Source organism: Pelophylax lessonae (assembly GCF_965119305.1).
Source record: "Pelophylax lessonae genome assembly, chromosome: 1".
Taxonomy (NCBI): Eukaryota; Metazoa; Chordata; class Amphibia; order Anura; family Ranidae; genus Pelophylax; species Pelophylax lessonae.
Window position 1 is genome coordinate 348,010,138 of NC_138768.1, and position 21,000 is coordinate 348,031,137.

Consider the following 21,000-nt stretch of genomic DNA (forward strand, 5'->3'; position numbering starts at 1 on the left):
CAGATGTGAACAGGGGCCATTTAAATGAATGGGCTTTTACTTGTTGGGTGTTTTGGAATGTTTTTTTTAGCGTTTTTGGAGCTGAAAAACGCTCAAAAACGCCCAGGTGTGAATGGAGCCTTATGCCCCGTACACACGTGCAGATTATCTGAAGACTTTTGTCTTCAGATTTACCTTTTCTATGTAGTGCAAGGGCCTGCCGGATTGCATACAAATTGAAAGTGTTTAGGTTTGACCTCATATTATATGGTTTTGGTAAGTCTACAGACAAAAGTCTTCAGATAATCTGCACGTGTGTACGGGGCATTAGTCCTGTAGCTTCAGTTTACACAAATGCACTGCATTGGTGTGCATAGAACAAAAGTAGGACAGGTTACATGTTTACCCAGTACAGTTCCTTGTGACACACTAGATCCAAATCCAATGGGTTGTGGTGCATAACATGGAATAAAATGTAATTTTTCATCAGATAAATCTAGTTTAACCACTTGCCAATCATGCTATAGTGGAATAAGGGGTACAGCGTGGCCGGCCAGTTCTGGGAGGACATCATATGACATCCTCCTGTTATCTCGCCTGCCGTGCTTCGCGTTCTGTGATCGTTGTGTCCTTAGGACACAGCTGACCACAGATCAGGGTAAAGGGCCAATTACAGCAGCCATTAATTCTGTGATCAGCTGTGTCCAATCACAGCTGACCATGATGTAAACACAAGCCGGTTATCTGCATTCCTTTCCTCATGCTGACAGCGGGAGGCGAGGAGAGGACCGCCAATAACTGGCTTGTGTGAAAGGGACATCTATACTGATAATCAGGGCACTAATTATCAGTGTCCTGATTATCAGTGCAGTCCAAACAGTGTCCACTAGTGCTGCCAATCAGTGTCCACCAGTGCTGCCAATGAGTACGCATCAGTGCTGCCAATCACTGCCCATCAGTGCCTCCCAATCAGTGTCACCTATCAGTGCTGTCTATAAGTGCCCTTAAGTGCTGCCTATCAGTGCCCATCAGTGCAGCCTTATCAGTGTCACCTATCAGTGCTGCCTATAAGTGCCCTTAAGTGCTGCCTATCAGTGCCCATCAGTGCAGCCTTATCAGTGCCTCCGCATCAGTACCCCCCTAGGGCCCCCTCATCAATGCCCATCAGTGCAGCCTCATCAGTGCCTCCCCATTAGTGCCTCATCTGTGCCCACCAGTGCAGCCTATCTGTGCCCATCAGTACTGCCTCATCGGTGCCAACTCATCAAAGCCCATCAGTGCAGCCTCATCAGCACACATCAATGAAGGAGAAAAATGACCTGCTTGCAAAGTATTATACCAAACTATGAAAAACGTTTTTTTTTTTTTTTTTTTTCAAAATTTTCGGCTTATTTATTTATTTAGCAAAAAATAAAAAAACAAGTGGTTAGTAAATACCACTAAAAGAAAGCTCTATTTGTGTGAAAAAAAATGATAAAAACTTCATATGGGTACAGTGTTGCATGACCGTGCAATTGTCATTCATAGTGTGACAGTGCTGAAAGCTGAAAATTGGCCTGGGCAGGAGGGAGGTAAAAGTCTCTGGTAGGCAAGTGGTTAAAAAAAGAAAACTAATGTAATGCTTTGTAACAGTGTGATGCACTGCTCCTACACAACACTCACCAGCAGGCACTGGATATACAGAGCATAACGAACACTCACTGGGCGGAATGGGCGCTAAGGCACAACCATTGTGTAGCACTGCAAAGTGGAACCCAGAGCCAGCAAAAGTAATGAGCAAATCCAGCTGCCCCATATACATATCTTACACAGAGTAATAAGATTTCTAATACAGTTACAAACATTGATAAGATTATCTGCATCATCTGATCTTGTTACATGTACAGTATATCTATAACCATTTAATAGACTATAGATTCCCTTTAAGAAATGTGTATGGGTGTGATGCCCTGCTCCATGTGTGCTGTCCTTGTCAGCGACCAGGCTGTGGATTCCTGTCCTGATATTTAAGACCTCGGGATCACATGGTCTCAGCAGCATTTTATTAGCACTCAGAGCACATACAACTGCTGCACAGAGGAACCAGCATTTTGGTGTACTGCAGTTTTTTGGGTAGGACAAGGAACTTTTATTCAAGCAAAATGTCTGACAGAAGCCCCTTTGAGACTGACATGAACACCCTCACCCGGTATGTGATGGAAAAGGGACGACAGGCCAAGGGTACAGGGGAGCTGACACAACTGCTAAACTCCATGCTGACTGCGATAAAGGCCATTTCATCTGCTGTGAGGAAGGCTGGATTGGCCCACATGTAAGTCTATGTACTCATTTATTGCTTATTTAATAAAGGAAAGATCAACATGCAATGCATACTGTGTAATAATCTGAAAAACGTATACTGATGTTAGCTTGGATCCTGTAGAAGATATAGAGCACAAAATGTGTTTGATTCTAAAGGCATCATTTTTATTCTTTAAAAATAATAAATATGTCATACTTACCTGTTTTGTGCAAGGGTCTTCCTCTTCTCAGGCTCCTGGCACTTCCCCCCTGCTAAGTGCATAAGCCACTTCCTATGAGGGACACCCGTGCATGATCGCTCCCAAGCCAGCTCTTTGTGTCCATTGTGCCCCCTCTCTCTTCTCACTGGCTGTAACTCAATGGCTCCTGCTCCTGTCTCTCTGTCCAATGAGGAGAGAGAGAACAAAGAGAGCTGCTGCTCTCCTGCACATTACTGGATCGAGACTGGGCTCAGGTAAGAATTTAAACATAAAATGTTGGTGCACAGGTAGAACCAAATAGTTAACTGTATAAAAAAAGTAAATGAAGTCCGTGAGTAGTCCAAGGGATCAGATGGATAGGCTGTAGGTTACAGGTGTCAAACACAAGGCCCGCAGGCCGAATCCGGCCCTCCAGGCCATTTCATGTGGCCCTTGTACCTCTCCTGCAGCTGATGCATCGCCTTCATCTCTGCCCCCACCTTGTCTCAGCAGACAGCAGCAGAGAGGACAGAACTCCTCTGCCAGATCCTGTGCTTCCCCCTACAGCTGCAGAGAGGACCAACCCCCCCACCCCAACTGCAGTTGGCAGCAGAGAGGAGGAGACAACTCCTCCTACAGACCCTGCACCTCTCTGTGCAGCCGCAGCACCCCCTCCTCTCCGCCTCCACTGGTCTCAGCATTCAGCAGACTCTGGCAGCTGACCTCAGCCCTCCTCCAGACCCTGCAGTTGCTGCTTCGCAGCTCTGCCTCAAGCTTCTTCCCAGCAGCAGCAAATGGTAAAGAGGATGCATTGTGATGTAAAGGAGGGTAGGGGCTCTTGACTTCTGATAGTGATGGGCTACAGATAGAACTGGCCCTCTGAGGGCAACCATAATGCTGATGCGGCCCATGATGAAATTGAGTTTGACACCCCTGCTGTAGGTAGTCAATAAGTGCTCCACTAGGGCAAAGCTTCTCCTCTGGAGTGAAGCCAACTCAAAGATCCATGTAAACAAAGAGAAACAGGAGAGTGCCTCTAAGTGCAATATTTAGCAAGCATAGGGCAGATTGCCAAATAAAAACTCATATAACAGTTAAAAGGTAAAGCTCATCTCAGGTGAGGCTGCTTAAGCGGCAGGGGTGGGGAACCCAGGCGTCTGAGCTGTGGGATGGAAAGTCTTTCCCCAGTGTGCTGTCTCTGGAAAGAGATGAATGGGTTCCAGATCTTTGCTGTGCGGGCCACAGGTTGGAACGCAGCGCCGGCTGGCGTATGACGTCACCGTGGAGCAGGGGGAAACAACGCGTTTCCGAGCATGCGAGAGGCTCACACAGAGCCTGCGCGCTCCTTTATAAAGTGTCTTTTCAACTTAGTTTTGAGTTTTTATTTCAATTAATTATTAATTATTTTTTATTTTGATCGAGTTTTTATTTGGCAATCTGCCCTATGCCTACTAAATATTACACTTAGAGGCGCTCTCCTGTTTCTCAGGTAAGAATTTAGGGGGTTCGGGGAGGGAGCTGTTTGCAGAAGGTGTTTTACCTGAATGCATAGAGTGCATTAAGTTAAAAAACCTTCTGCCTTTAGACTTTAGATCTCTATGAACTCTATTTTGAATCAAATTTTGTGTCATTATCCAGCAGAATCCTATAAGTGTTGGGCCTACAGCTACAGCCTAGTTGACTCGTTGATATGGCCTACACAATTACTCCAAACACACAAGAATTGCAATTATGCTAATGTAGAAAGGAAAGCTGTCCATAGACAGATGGAAAATTGGAGGGTTCAGCTAAGGCCAAGACAGATTACATTCAGTGTGTTGCCGTCCCTGGGACATGCTGGAAAACTTGTGTTGATCAGTGGCTCAGTAAATTCTGACAACGGCAGGTCCCGCTGTCAAAATACAATGTCCTGTTTGGCCTGTTTGGGGAAGGGGGGCATAGGGGAGTCCTCCATACACTTACCTTGTAGAATGAAAAAAAAAACACGTACCCTCTAGGGCCGGTTTAAAGATTATTTTTTTTAATTACCTTTTTAAAAATCTATGCTCTCTGCCATCTGCCTCCATTCTCACTCTGACAAGAATGATGTCTCCTTTGATTCTGAAGCCTCCTGGGATACATACATCACATATCCCAGGTGGCATTAGCTAGAACACAGCTGCTGCTGGAGGAGAGTGAGCCTGGTTGTATCAGGGAGAGACAGCAGGCTCCCGATGCGGTCAGAAACAAAGATAGCAACAGTGTGCAGCAGCAGCAGATCGGCAGATCACAGCAGGACAATGCTGGATTCTCTGGGCACATGAGTACAACCCAGGGCTGCTGTTAGAAATTGCAGGGCCCCGTACGGACTACCTGGCAGGGCCCCCCCAAGAAAATATTAAAGATATATTTAGCTAAAATTACAACAAAATCACTATTAGCCAGTGGCGTAGCGTGGGTTGTCAGTGCCCAGGGCAAGGCAAGTAATTTGCGCCCCCTAACCTGCAGACTTTTAGCACTCCCTGAGTCCCTTCCTACAATAGTACTGATCAGCCTGATTCCTATACTGACCTACCTGTCCACTACACTAACATACCTGATTCCTGTACTGGCCACTACACTAACCTACCTGTCCACTACACTGACCTCTACACTGACCTCTACACTGACCTACCTGACCCTTACACTGACATACCTGATTCCTACCTGCCCACTACACTACACTGCCCACTACACTACACTGCCAACTACACTACACTGCCCACTACACTACACTGCCCACTACTCTACACTGTCCACTATACTACCCACTACACTACATTGTCCACTACACTACCCACTACACTACACTGTCCACTACACTAACCATTAACTACACTACCCACTACACTACACTACCCACTACACTACACTGACCACTACACTACACTGACCACTGCGCTACACTAACCACTACACTACACTAACCACTGCACTGCCCACTACACTACACTGTCCACTACACTACCCACTACACTACACTGCCCACTACACTACCCACTACACTACATTGTCCACTACACTACTCACTACACTTCACTGTCCACTACACTACACTGTCCACTACACTACCCACTACACTACCCACTACACTACACTACACTGTCCACTACACTACACACTACACTACACTGTCCACTACACTGTCCACTACACTACGCTTCACTACCCACTAAACTACACTACACTGTCCACTACACTACACTGTCCACTACACTACCCACTACACTACCCACTACACTACACTACACTGTCCACTACACTACCCACTACACTACACTGCCCACTACACTACCCACTACACTACATTGTCCACTACACTACTCACTACACTTCACTGTCCACTACACTACACTGTCCACTACACTACCCACTACACTACCCACTACACTACACTACACTGTCCACTACACTACACACTACACTACACTGTCCACTACACTGTCCACTACACTACGCTTCACTACCCACTAAACTACACTACACTGTCCACTACACTACACTGTCCACTACACTACACTACCCACTACACTACATTGTCCACTACACTACACTACCCACTATACTACACTACCAACTACACTACACTGTCCACTACACTACACTACCCACTACACTGTCCACTACACTACACTACACTGTCCACTACACTACCCACGACACTACACTACACTGTCCACTACACTACACTGCCCACTACACTACACTACCCACTACACTACACTACCCACTACACTACACTACACTACCCACTACACTACACTGTTAACTATGCCTCATCCCCAGGCTGTGTCTTGTCCTGCAGCCAGCAAAATGACTTACCTGTTTTCATGATCCATCCGCTATGCCACATGGTGAAGACGAGCCCTTACGGGGGGGGGGGGGGGGGGTCGGGAGGATTGTGAGAGCTTAGAGGAGGCGGGACGGAGGCACATGCAGATCTGACTTAGAAGACAGCGAGGCGGGCTCCAGAAGCAAGGCGGGGCATCGTTTAGCCTGAAGATGGCATCGGCTGGAGTGACACACTAGGAAGAATTTTTAAAGTTTGCTAGAGTGACACTGGTGCAGGATGCGCCCCCCCAAATGTTGCGCCCGGTGCGGCCGGTCCCCCCTGCACCCCCCACGCTACGCCACTGCTATTAGCAGACACAAATATAACATAACTCGCATAATTCCTGCTAAATCTAAAAAAAAAAAAAAAAAAAAACTATGTTAAATAAAAAAGAAGATGAGATGAGAAAAATATGCAGGCTGGGCAGTTGGAGCTCAGTGATCAGAGAGACAGAGAGAGAGAAACAAAGTTACAATTTACAAATAAACTCCTGAGCAGAGATAAGTGCTGGGATGGGGGCTCACACAAGGGAGGGGGATTAGTGAGGGACAACTGTCTCTTTCTCAACAGATAAAAGCTGATAGCAGGGAGAGGGACAGATCAGATTCAGGTGCTGGAGGAAGATTTCTGTATTTGTTGTCCATCACTAATCCCCCTCTCTGTGTGGGCCCCCCTGTGTGCTCGGGCCCCCTACAAGAGGGCTGGTGGTCCCCCCCTATCAGCGGCCCTGGTACAACCCAGTGAACAAAGTAAAAGGGGAAAAGATAAAAATGTATGGGGGAAGAGGTTCCTCTTTAACCACTTCTACCAGAGTCATTTTCTTATTTTTGCACATTTTTAGCCAGAAGATTAGTTAAATCCTCAAACAGTATAAATTTTCTAAAAGCAAAGACACTGGAGAATGAAATGGTGGTAGTTCTATTTTGTTATGTTACATGAAATTAGCACATATGTTTATCAAACGCAAACCTTTTATAAAAAAAAAAAAACAGCAATGTTCATTTTAGTGAACACATCCACATTACCCAGTTTTTGGCAACATATAAAAGATAAGGTGGCAACGAGTAAATAGGTGCCCAACATGTCAAGCATCATAATTGCACACGTCTGTGAAACTGTGACAAACTTTGGTACCCAAAATTGTCCAAAGGCATCTCCTTAACCACTTCTTGACTGGAAGATTTTCCCCCTTAATGACCAGGCCATTTTTTCCGATTCCCGACTGCATTGCTTTAACGGACAATTGCGAGGTCATGCGACGCTGTACCCAAATAAAATTGATGTCCTTTTTTTTCTACAAATAGAGATTTCTTTTGGTGGTATTTGATCCCCTATACGATTTTTTTTTTGTGCGTTATAAACAAAAAAGGGTGACAATTCTGAAAAAAAATATATATATTTTTCACTTTCTGCTACATAAAATTCCCCCCCCCCCCCAAAAAAAAATGTAAAAATCTAATTTTTTCATCATTTTAGGCTGCATATTTTTAATTAAAAAAATCCACATAAGCGTTTGCGCACAAGTTATCATGTCTACAAACTAGGGGAAAGATTTATGTCATTTTTATTAGATTTTTTTACTAGTAATGGCGGCAATCACCAATTTTTAGCGGGACTGCGACATTGCGGTGGACAGATCGGACACCTGACATTTTTTACACTTTTGGGGGGGACCAGTGATATTACTACAGTAATAAGTGCTATAAATATGCACTGTTACTGTAATAATGACACTGGCAGAGAAGGGGTTAACCCAAGGGCGATCAAAGGGTTAAATGTAAGCCTAGGGGAGTGTTTTATAACTGTAGGGGGGGGGGGGCTTGTGAAATCAATACAGAGACCTGTGTTCCTAAATAGAACAGAGGAGCTCTGCATTCATTCTTGAGAGAACAACGATCTGCTGTGCTTACAACAGCAGACCACTGTTCTCTCTTCACGGGGAGCGATCGTGGGTACCCGGCGACAATCGCGGCCCCCGGCCCCGGAGATCGGCTTCCCCGCTGGCGAGTAGGTGCGCACGTGAACTGCCATATAGGTACAGCGATTTGCAGGAACCTGCCGACCTGCCGCCGTATATAGGCGCTGGCTGGACGGCAAGTGGTTAAAAGCTCTTACAGGTTATCAGTTTATGTGAATGATGAGTTATTGCTCATCATTCCATAGTGGCGGTGATATGTAATGTGTCGCACAATCATAATTTTCGTATGTAGATGTACCTGTTGCATAAATTTATGTTCTTATGTTCTCATGTGTGTGTACATGGGGGTGGGGATTTAAAAATAAATTGTTTTTTTTTTTTTTTTTTAACAATTGAATTTTATTGCTATCACATAGGGCGGCAATAGCCCCCTATGGAATAGCCTACCGTAAGGACAGGTTCTTTTTACTGGGCCATGAAGGGTCCATTAGACCCCTGATGTCTCCACTGAAGCTAAAGGAGCACAGCACAATCACACCGGCCTTATGTCTTCCATCTCCACACAACAGCATTTAGGGATGGCAAATGGCCACTCAGACACCCAGTACTGGGACTCTGGGAGGTAAAGAGAGAGTCTCATGCTCCCCCATTCCATTTGGCTCTCATGGGCAGGGAAGTTAAGTATGAGCAGGCTATAAGTAAACCTGTTTCTTTGCCCTAAAGGGCAAGTTAATTTTATACAGGTATGCTCTGTGGTTCAAGTTGCACGTTAACACGCATGGCATTAAGGTAGTCCATTCACCATGAGCTGTCTAATGCACCACAACAGACCGAAAATCACTCCTGCAGCATTTTCGCTAGGGCAACTTATTAACTCAGAGCAGTAGTGTGAATGAGCCATATCCATTTCCAGCATCAATCTGATTGGCTGTTAGAGGGAGCTCAGCTCTCATGTCTTATTCAGTTTACATACAAAGAAATCATGACTCCTTGCCTCTGAGATGAAGCAGCTACAACATGGGTTATAAATTCATTCATAGATTGAAAGTCCAAGTAGCAAATACAGAACAGTAGCTTGTTATTTTGTGAATATGCAATCCATATCCATCCAGACCGGAGATATTCAAACTGTGGCCCTCCAGCTGTAGCAAAACTCCCATCAGGCCTCTGCCTCTGGGTGTCATGATTGTGGCTGTCAGAGTCTTGCTATGACTCATGGCACTTGTAGTTCTGCAACTGTGAGGGCCACAGTTTGCATATACCTGCTCTAGACTATTCACTGAATGTGGCGACTTTCATGTTACCAATAAGAGAAAATATCATGCGCTCAGAAACACAGGCTAGAAAATTGTTTGCTAGTTGGAAGTAAAATCTTTTTTAATTTCAATATTAAATGTAATAGTTAGTGCTTCTGCACTGACTTAACCTTTTCACTGTTTAACCACTTGCCTACAGTGCACTTTCACCCCCTTCCTGCCCAGACTGATTTTCAGCTTTCAGCGCTCTCACACTTTGAATGACAATTACTCAGTCATGCAACACTGTACCCATAAAAAAATTTGTGTCTTTTTTTTTTCACACAAATATAGCTTTCTTTTGATGGTATTTAATCACTACTGGGTTTTTTATTTTTTGTGCTATAAATAAAAAAAGACTGAAAATATTGTGAAAAAACGCATTTTCTTTGTTTCTGTCATAACATTTAGCAAATGAGTAATTTTTCTTCACAAATTTTAGCCAAAATTTATACTGCTACTTATCTTTGGTAAAAATAACCCAAATAAGTGTATATTATTTGGTCTTTGTGAAAGTTATAGAGTCCACAAGTTATGGTGCTAATCGTTGAAAATTGATCACACTTGACCACACCTGATGTACTGAAGGCCTATCTCATTTCTTGAGACACTAAAAAGTCAGGAAAGTACAAATACCCCTTTTTTGGAAAGTAGACATTCCAAGGTATTTAATAAGGGGCATGGTGAGTTTTTTGAAGTTGTAATTTTTTCCCACAACTCTTTGCAAAATGAAGATTTTCTTTTTTTTTTTTTTACAAATTGACGTATTAACAGGTTATTTCTCTCACACAGCATATGTATACTTGCAACTACACCCCAAAACACATTCTACTACTCCTCCTGAGTATTGCGATACCACATGTGTGAGACTTTTTCACAGCCTGGCCACATACAGAGGCCTAACATCCAAGTAGCACCGTCCGGCATTCTAAGAGCACAAATTACACATATAATTTCCTGACAACCTATCGCACTTTTGAAGGCCCTGGAGCACCAGGACAATGGAAACCCCCATAAAATGACCCCATTTTGGAAAGCAAACAGCCCAACGTATAATTTTTGAGGCATAATGAGTCTTTTGAATATGTCATTTTTTTCCACAAGTTTTTGGAAAATGTGGAAAGAAAATGAAAACGCATTTTTTTTTACACAAAGCTGTCCATTTATGCAATATTTCTAACACATAGCATGTACATAGCAAAAATTGCACCCCAAAATACATTCTGCTATTCCTCCTGAGTATGGCGATACCACATGTGTAACACTTTTACACAGCCTATCCACATACAGAGGCCTAACATCCAAGTAGCACTTTTCACAAAGTTGTCCATTTATCCACTTTAAGACTGGGCCTATTTTTGACACTTGGTGTTTACAAGCTAAAATCATTTTTCTTGCTAGAAAACTACTTAGAACCCCCAAATATTATATATTTTTTTTTTTAGCAGAGACCCTAGAGATGGAGATCGTTGCAATATTTTTTATCACACCATATTTGCGCAGCAGTCTTCCAAATGCAATTTTTTTTGAAAAAAATTCACTTTTTTGAACTAAAAAAAAAAGAAAACAGTAAATTTAGCCCAATTTTTTCCATAATGTGAAAGATAATGTTATGTCGAGTAATTAGATACCCAACATGTCATGCTAGAAAATTGCGCATGCTCACAGAATGGCGCCAAACATTGGTACTTAAAAATCCCCATAGGCAACATTTTAAAAATTTCTGCAGGTTACCAGCTTAGAGTTACAGAGGCGGTCTAGGGCTCAAATTATTGCTCTCGCTCTAACGATCGCGGAGATACCTCACATGTATTTGAACACCGTTTACATATGTGGGTGGGACTTGCGTATGCGTTTGCTTCTGCGCGCGAGCTAACGGGGACAGGGCACTTTAATTTTTTTTTTCCTATTTATTTTATTTATTATTTTTTTTATTTTTACACAGTTTAAAAAAAAAATGTTTTGATCATTTTTATTCCTATTACAAGGAATGTAAACATCCCTTGTAATATAAATAGGCATGACAGGTCCTCTTTATTGTGAGATCTGGGGTCAAAAAGACCTCACACCTCACAACTACACTAAAAAAGAAAAAAAAATTGTTGAAAAAGGAAAAAAAAAAAAGCGGCCCTTTAAACCGGTTGCTAGGCAACGTCTTTTGACGTAGCTCCGGTCCTCCAAGACCATAGAGTCGAGTGAGGGCCATCTTGCCCTCACTCAACTTCCTGTCTCTGAGGATCCGGGACCGGATAGTTTTCCCCGCTGCCAGCGGGTCCGGTAAGCTGGGAAAATGTCTGGGACGCGGCAGGAGGGGGGGGCACCTCTTCCCCTGCACCGTAAGAGTAATTCCGCGGCGAATCCGCCACTGGGACCACCCTTATCTGAAAGCCGATCACCCGCCGTTTCAAAAAATACCGGGGTTATGGCAGCTATCTGCTGCTATAACCCCAGTATTTAGCTTTTAATGGCCGACGCATATAGTCGTTAGGCGGTCGGTAAGTGGTTGCATGTATATGGCAAACAGGTGACGATGACTGATGGGGTGACAGGTGACGATGACTGATGGGGTGACAGGTGACGATGACTGATGGGGTGACAGGTGACAATGACTGATGGGGTGACAGGTGACGATGACTGATGGGGTGACAGGTGACGATGACTGATGAGGTGACAGGTGACAATGATTGATGAGGTGACAGGTGATGATGATTGATGAGGTGACAAGTGACGATGATTGATGGGGTGACAGATGACAATCACTGACGGGGTGACAAGTGACGATTATTGATGGGGTGACAAGTGACGATCACTGATGGGGTGACAAGTGACGATGATTGATAGGGTGACAGATGACGATGACTGATGGGGTGACAGGTGACGGTGATTGATGGGGTGACAGGTGACGAGCGATGGTCACTGATGGGTGACAGGTGACGGGCGATGGTGCACGGCGGTACTGATGGCAGTCTCTGGTGACCGGTGCACTTTAGGCTACGTTCACATGTGAGCGTAGTGATCGCGGGCAGAATCACTGCGATTCTGCCCGCGATCCAGAAATCATTGCAAATCGCGGGACGCCTGTGCGTTGCCCGTGATTTGCAATAGCACCCCAAACGCTGTGCGATGTTGCTGCGATTTCCGCCTGCCGAATCGAGGTAACATCACGCAAACAGCGCATGATGCCCCAAAGAAGCTCTTGTACCTTTTTTGGGCGTCATGCATTGTTTGCGCGATGTTACCGCGATTCAGCAGGTGGAAATCGAGGCATCACACAGCGTTTGGGGTGCTATTGCAAATCACGGGCAACACACAGGCATCCCGCAATTTGCAATGATTTACGGATCGTGGGCAGAATCGCGATGATTCTGCCTGCAATCGCTACGCTCAAATGTGAACGTAGCCTTATGGGTGGCAATTTCTGGGCACTGATGAGGTGACTGTTGGGTGACAGGTGCAATTGGGGGGGGCTGAGGACTGTGTGGGGACCTTTATTTGTGTGATTTTACTTTGTGACAGGTGCACAGAGCAGTAACTCACTGTTTCTAGCTCTGCTCTCCTCACACTGGAAACTGTATGAGGGGAGAAGAGCTAGTAACAGTGAGTTACTGCTCTTTGTTTACATTTTGTGATCGGCTGTGAATGGATTCACAGCCGATCACTTAGTAAACAGTCACTGTCAGTGACTGTTTACTACTGCCAGTGACTAGCTGTGTTCCTACGGAACACAGTGCCACCGACATGACCGCGCTGCGCGATCCCAATCGCGCATGCGCAGTCATCTTCCGGGCTCCTGTATTGTGATTATCATTGGAACACAGCCGATCACGTGGGAAACAGCCATGCCCATTGGCTGTTTCCCCCCTGCCGGTGACGGGGGGTGTCCCGGGGACACGCCAACACCGGCAGTGCAGGGCGGCGCGCACACGATCACGTCATATGAAGTCTTCCCAGAACAATGGCCGCACCGTCCCGCCGTCAATTGACGGCGGACAGGCGGCAAGTGGTTAAAAAAAAATAATTTAAGACTTGAAGATTAGTTAAAATACTCAAACACTTAGTATTTTCTGAAAGCAGAGACCCTGGATAATAAAATGTTGATAGTTCCTATTTTTTATGTTGCGTGATTTTCATGTATCAGTTTATTAAGCACAGTTGTTTAGTAAAAACAACTCTAAAGTCAATTTTGGTGCACAAAAAGGCGATATATTACCCAATTACTGGTAAAATTCTAAAGATGAGACTGTGTTGACTAAATACAGTAGATACCAAACATGTGAAGCCTTAAAGAGGAAGTAAACCGCAAACAAAGCCCTCCGCCGATGTGTTGTCACCTCTGGAGGCCACATCCATCTTCACCCGTCTTCCTTCCGGGTCTGTGTGACTGGCCGGAGCCGCGTGACATTATTCCCATGCATGTGCGCGGGAGCCACCGTTCACGGCACAGGAATCTGAAGGAACGACACAGGTGGCTGTTCCTTAAGAGTGCATGCACCGATGACATAATCGGCTGCATATACAGTGAATATCTCCTAAATGGTGCACGTTTAGGAGATATTTACTGTACCTAGAGGAACAATTAATGAAGGGGAGTTTACAACCACTTTAAAATTGTGGATGTTCATGAAACAACAACAAACTTTGGTACCCCAAATTTTCCATAGGCAATGCTTTAAAAGCTTTTACAGGTTATCAGTTTAGAGTTGACTGCGAGTAATGGCCCTAGAAATATTAACCCCCACTCCGGTGTGTGGGGCAATATGTAACATGTGTAGCACAACTGCCATTTTTTGTACTTAAGCACTTTATATGCACTCAAATAATTTATTGATTTTATATATTTATTGTACATCACAGTTTATATCAAGCAGTATATGGTATATACATTTTTTGCACCAATAAGCACTTTATTTAATTTCGCACAACACATTTGTGTGTCACTTGCACTTTAAATTGATATTGGTCTTACAGATATTTTATTATATTATATTTTTTTATTTATTGGTTATTTTATGTGTACAGAACACAGCACACACATGTGCCATCGGCATCTATACCATTCTATGGGATTTTGTATTTAATGTTTATATAATAATCTATACAATTTTTTACATCAGACAAACAGAACTAGGTCTGATATAGTTATTCAAACATCCAAGATCACCAGCGCCTTTTTACCAACTTTTTAAGTACATGAGTTTCTTAAGGGCCTAACTCGCACTTTTGAGCCCATAGACTTTATTATAGCACCTGAAAAATGCGTGTTTACGTGCGTTTTTCAGGTGCTCCCATTCAAATGTCTATAGTGTAAAAAAAAAAAAAAGTCCCTTCTGCTTCTGTACTACAAGTTTACAAAAAACTACTGGTGTACTTAAAATATATGTACAAAGTACATACGTACTTGGCTATGCTCACTGTAAGAGTAAATGGGAGTTAGGCTGTTCTGTATATACATTTGGCCAATGGACATATTGGAATTATTTGGATGGCTCCACCTACTTTCCTAAAATCAGGAAAATACCCATTCTAATGGGGATTTGTGATGAAATGCAGATACCTTTTTCTTTAGGGCTGGGTTCACACTGTGGAGCGGTTCACAGCAGCAGTCTGGTGCGTCCCTGTTCTCCATTTCAGGGATGATTCAAGCCGAATTTTTGGCTGGATTCGGACCTGAAATGGACCAGAAGACGCACAGGACTCTTCTGCAAACCGCTCAAAAGCAGTCCCGGAGCTGTGTGAACTGGCTCCATTGAGAGTCGGTCACAGTCTCCTGCGAATTGAATGCTGGGAAACCCACACCCAGTTTGCATAAGTGTGAACCCAGCCTTAAGAAGAGTTTACTATGCTTCACACTGGTACAGTACAAGGCGTTTTTATGTTTTCTCATCCACCTCACTATTAGCTGTCTCAATATTACCTATATATCAGCGCTATATAATAAAATTGGCTAACAAAAAAGAGCACCATTAGCATTAATACAAGTAATTATATAGCGCCGTCAATTTACATATTTATTATACATTCACATCAGTTCCTGCCCTCCCTAGAAAAGCTTATCTGATTTACTAAAATTCACAAAACAATACATCACTCTTTAGCCTGAACACTTTTTCCATTTTGTATTGAATTCCTCTTTAGGGATCCAATGACAGTCTGCACACAGATAGAATTCCTCTACATGGGATATAAGGCAGCTGGTAGTAATGTAGGGGAAAGGTCATGGTTTTAAGGCGTAGTATAAAGACAAACAAATGTCATGTGATTTAAACAAAGAAAAGAGAGTTTAAACACCTTGCAATATTCTAAAAGCCATGGCACATTATATGTGGATCACAGTGTTTTGCTGCAATAAATTCCAGGCCATTGTATAACACTGCAAGGCATGAAACAGAGCTTAAAGTGTTACTAAACCCAGGATTCACTATATCTGGTCTCCCACAGTACAAAGAACATGGAAATGCAAATATTTTAGTAAACATAAACTACTAAATACTGTAGCACTACTCCCTTGGGAGCTGCTGGTTACAGGTCTCCCTGGGTTACCCTTAGGCAACAACATGACAGTTCCACATTTTCAGAGTGCCTTGGCTCAGTCAGGAAACAGTCTAGGAGTTTTGGTTTTTGTGGTTTTATTGAGAACTTGGATAGGCGAAGGGAATGAGTGGGATACTCCAACTTGTATAAACTATGCATAGTTAGCTGGGACGACTAGATATTGCTGAGTGCAGCAAGGCCGCTGCTTCACCTTGTCACTATCAGTGAAGTAGACATTAAAGCAGAGTTCTGGCCTCAAAATCGACAAAATCGATTTTGGGGCATCCGCTTGCTCTAGGTCACCTGAAAAACAAATGGATAAATAAGATTTTTCTTTTTTGTTTACTTACCTTGTTATTGAAGAAAATATACTCACCTTTCTTGCACTTCCTCCCTCTGCGGCCGCGGCCCGCGCCGTCACTTCCTTCTTGCATTGATTCCTGGGAGCTGAACGTCATCGCTCCCAGGAATCAATGCGACTGCACCGGCCCCGCTCCTCAGTTCTGGTGCGGGCGCGTCATTCCCTGCTAAACGGCTTCTGGGCATGCCCAGAAGCTGTGGAGGGATGACGCGCCCGCACCGGAAGTAACGAGCGGGGCCGGTGCAGGCGCATTCTGGGAGAAGAGGACACGAAGGGGACGCAGAAGAGGACGCGCTGGCTTCAGCTGCCCACATCCGAGATGGCAGCGCTGGAGAAGAAATATTCAAGGTAAGTATTTCTTCTAAAAGGTAAGTGCGACCCGGGACAGTACAGAGGATATCCATTATGGAATGTACTAGCCCTGATTGTCCCAGGGGTATTTTTATCTAAATTTCACCCCCGATGCCAGAACTCTGCTTTAATGAACTGTAGTAGATAAGCTGTACTGTACTGTAGAACACTCTTCAGGGCCCTTCCTGGCACCCCCTTTGTCCCTATTCTTGAGGGTTCTCTACACAGCACCCCCTTTACTGTAACACTCTCTGTGTGAGCTAGCTCCTTTATCCCCTGACTTGCCTGGAGTGGTCCCCCTTCCTGGGCAGACCCTTAGGCAAATCTCCTGGTACTCACGGACACTGTTTTTCCCGAGAGACTCTGCCAGCAGCTCCACCATCAGTTTCACTGGATCCTTTGCAACTTAGCTCCACACCTGGTTCACTAGGCCGACCGCCTAAGACCACCTTCCTCACACCTGCAGGAGGAGAGACAGCCGTCCATCTCCTCCTGGGACTCTGCTTCATGCCAAAGACGCCCTGTCACATGTCCCCTCAGCTTTTATGAGCAATCCCAGGATGCATTACAGGAATGCCTTCCCACTGGGACTCCCATGTCCCATGACTCCACATGCTAATGTGTCACTGGCTGGGTTTCCTCCACTGTCCAACAAGCTCCCTCATTGGATGCAGTGGGGACACTCCCTCAGACCCAATGAATCACACCTAGAGACATGCAACAGGCAACCTAACAGATCAGGCTCCCCTGATAAACAGAAGGAGCATTAAATACATTTACCTAGCACCTACCTACCTAGGAGGGTGCTACAATACCTTTTCTCATCAGCATTATATAGCAGTCTTGTGACTTCTATCAGTGTCCAGTTAAAGCTTGTAGCAAAAGTTTTCATTTGTCTCTGGCTGTCCTGTGAGGTTACAGGAGCCCTGACCCTCTGTCTGGACAGTGCTGATTGGCCCTGTGCTGATTACATGCACCCTTCCAAGAAAAAAAAAAACTCTTTAGCAATACACACCAAACTGAGCATGTGCAGATTGCCTCCAAGGCTCTATTTTATCAGTAGATGGTTTGGGGACAGTGGAAGAAGGGGAGAATCAGAGAAAACAGGATCAAAAACCGCTTTTCTACACAATGCAGAGGATTAACCCTTAGGTTCCACAGTGACTATAACAAGCATGCTTTACTGCATATATAGACTGATTTTACTGTTGTAGGTTTAGTAACACTTCAAATGTATAATAATGTAAAACTGCTTCTGGAGAAAATCACAATCTATACATAGAAACAGTAGGAAGGTGTCTGAAAGAACAGCCTGCGGTATGAATAGGAATCAAACTGGTTCTTCTGGTAATTTACAAAATTGGCCATAAAAAATGAAGCAATAATTATAAAGAAAATGTAAATGTATAAAATGTACATTATCATCTCAAACATTGTCTACTGTGTGATAAAACATGATGTTTTTTTTTTTTATCTGCTTATGTCGGAAACAGTAATGTTGTCAAGTTTGCGGCTTAATGAAATAATTGATGTTGTTTCACACTTAGGTATGGCATTTCGGGAACTGTCAATACGACTGGGGATGAGGTGAAGAAACTGGATGTGCTATCCAATGATCTTGTGATTAATATGCTGATATCCTCATATTCTACTTGTGCTATGGTTTCTGAAGAAAACAAGGAAGTTATTATAACTCCAAAGGATATGAGGGTCAGTTATCATTTTCCTGTATAAAATGCATGCATAAAATTCTGCGACTTAGAGCACTGGGATGACTTTTTACCTCTAAGATTTCTTTTGAATAATATTAACGAAAACCCATTCTAAGGAAAAGTATGGGCTGCCATTGCTGACCTTTTTATGAAAATGCCAGTTTCTGGATGTGCCTGATTTGGAATGAACTATCAGTCAATTAAGTTAGAACACCACCATACCCTCACCAGGAGACCCTTCCTCTTGATCAGGGGTGGATTTCATCCCCCACAGGCACTGTGAAAATCAGGGTCAAATCGATATCTAGGTTCTCACGGTTGGAATATTCAATATCATTCCTGCTTATCCATTAACCTCTTCTCTTTCTTCCTCCTCCCCTGCTCAGGCAGCACCCACCATCCCTCCTCTCCATCCCCAGAGCTCGAGCTCCCAGGGGCTTGCATACAGATGGACCCCTAGTACAGTGTCATCTTAAGAGCATTAGAGGGCCCGGGCAATGCAGTGTGCTGGGGCCCTGCCTACACAATCACCCACAAGAATAAAAATGCAAATTATCGATGAGGCGATATTTATTGGTACAGCAGTGCCAGGCTAATGACAGCTTCCAAGTTCGGCGGCTGGGTCCGGTGAACACACACACGGATGGGAGTCGGACTCCCCCTCCACGGCCCACGTGGCCTGAACAGCAGCGCAGGGCTGACAGGCGCTTACCACCTGCTAAGTTCGGCAGTGGGATGCACACGGGGATCAGGACTAATGCTTGGCTGGGTCACTGGGCAAGTGGGGCTCCCCAGGCAAGTGGGGCCCCCGGGCAACTGCCAAGCGTGCCCATTCAGTAAGATGGCCCTGCCCTAGTACCCAATTTATTGTTAGTAATTCATTATACAGCAAAAGCCATGGCAGTCAGTCTATATGCAAGAGGCACCTGGTGTCCGGGCGGTTGTACATATTTATATTCATGTCGTTTATGTCCTGTCTTCCGTTCATTGTTATTTGTTACCCATGGCATAGGCCCAGAGGTTGAGATTTTTTTCTCCACCAGGCTTTTATGTACTTTGTTTTCATTGTAATAAAGTCACCCTATATTCCTTATAAATATCCCACTGCCTTATTCTCTTTGTCAGCATTATAGCTCCTTTTTGCCCGTGTCTATACGGGATATTTTTTATATGCGTGATTTAGCTTTGTTGACGAACACCTATTGGTGATGGTAATGCTGGGATAACCATTTAAATGAGTGGCCTGATCGTTATAAATTTTTCATATAAGTTAGAACACCCACAACTAGATTACCCCCCAAGCCAACTGTCTTAACCCTCCACAACTACTACCCCACTCAGCTGGTTAACCAGTGCCACAATAACAAGAAAAAATGTTCTAGACACCCAAGGCATGCTGAGGTTGGGTGTCAGCACACTTAGAGCTAAGAGTAGGGCAAAAATAAAAAGGGACCTGTATTATCCTCTGGAATGGGAGAAGGAATTGAGGAAAAGTTACATCCATAGCCAAAAGTGTAAGATAACTAAACTCACTTATGTGTCATCCATAAACACATAGGTACAGGTGACAGGTTAAGTGAATGAATGAATGTAATCCGTGCTATATATAATCAGGAAACCGTGGTGATATTCTAAAAAAGTGCTGCGATCTGCTGCCCCCAATTAGACTGCTACCTAGGTAGTGCCCGTTGAAAAAAATCTATGTACAGGGGATGGGTTGTGGTGCTGCTCTATGTGCAATAAAAATGAATGCATCCTTAGGGGTATGAATGATTCAGAAAACCACAAAATAAATCAGCTAGTGCGACATATGCAAAAAATCATTATTATGTGCAAAAACTGCTGAAGTGCAAAATAGTAGTTATTGTGCAACATTGGTAAAAAATATGTGCAAAATGCTAAAAGTGTGTTATGTTTTGCACTTAATAATACATTTTGCATATGTTGCACTAGCTGATTTATTTTGTGGTTTTCGGAATCATTGATACCCCTAAGAATTCATTTGTTTTTATTGCACACAGAGCAGCTCCACACCCCATCTCCTATACAGGTGACAAGTTACAAGCTGCTTCCAAGATCACTGTACATGTATCCTAAGTAGAGGTTGAAAACAAAAGCCCATCACTAGTGATCCTGCCGTCTCCTTTATGCCTTTTTTTTTTTTTATTTGCTGAACCGCAGTCTATAATGGGACTAATGTGCTGCAACCATGAGCCAAGGATTTGGCTTGGGGTTGCAGCATGGCCCCATCTACCTAAATAGTCGAGTTTGACAGGTTGCCTGTCAAATCACCATACAACTTTAAATTTGCAGTGGCCATGAGGAAAAGCAACTATTCATGTGCGATCACATATAATTGCTTATGCAGTGATTACCTGCGAATGACCAGCCCTGGGCACCTGTGTGATTGGCTGCAAGTTGCTGCGGGAGCTGTCAATCTTCCATTGATTTCAATGAGGCTTCCTGTCTGCAGCTAATCACAGGGAAACCCCCTGGGTCTGCCACGGGTAATCGCAAATGGCC

The 21,000-nt window shown here is 44.0% G+C and overlaps 1 protein-coding gene across 3 annotated transcripts in view; it reads left to right on the forward strand.

Moving 5' to 3' along the window:
* The window catches only part of FBP1 (fructose-bisphosphatase 1), a 135,752-nt gene that overhangs the window by 64,287 nt on the left and 50,465 nt on the right, over positions 1–21,000 (forward strand). Inside the window, exons 1-2 of one of the 3 annotated variants that reach the window (XM_082258280.1) lie at positions 2,032–2,290; positions 18,313–18,475. The exons of the other annotated variants lie outside the window; for them this stretch is intronic. Coding sequence (XP_082114406.1) covers positions 2,121–2,290; positions 18,313–18,475 — 333 coding nt within the window. The 5' untranslated portion in view covers positions 2,032–2,120. Of the gene's footprint in view, positions 1–2,031; positions 2,291–18,312; positions 18,476–21,000 lie in introns of those variants that run through there. 3 annotated transcript variants of the gene reach the window in all.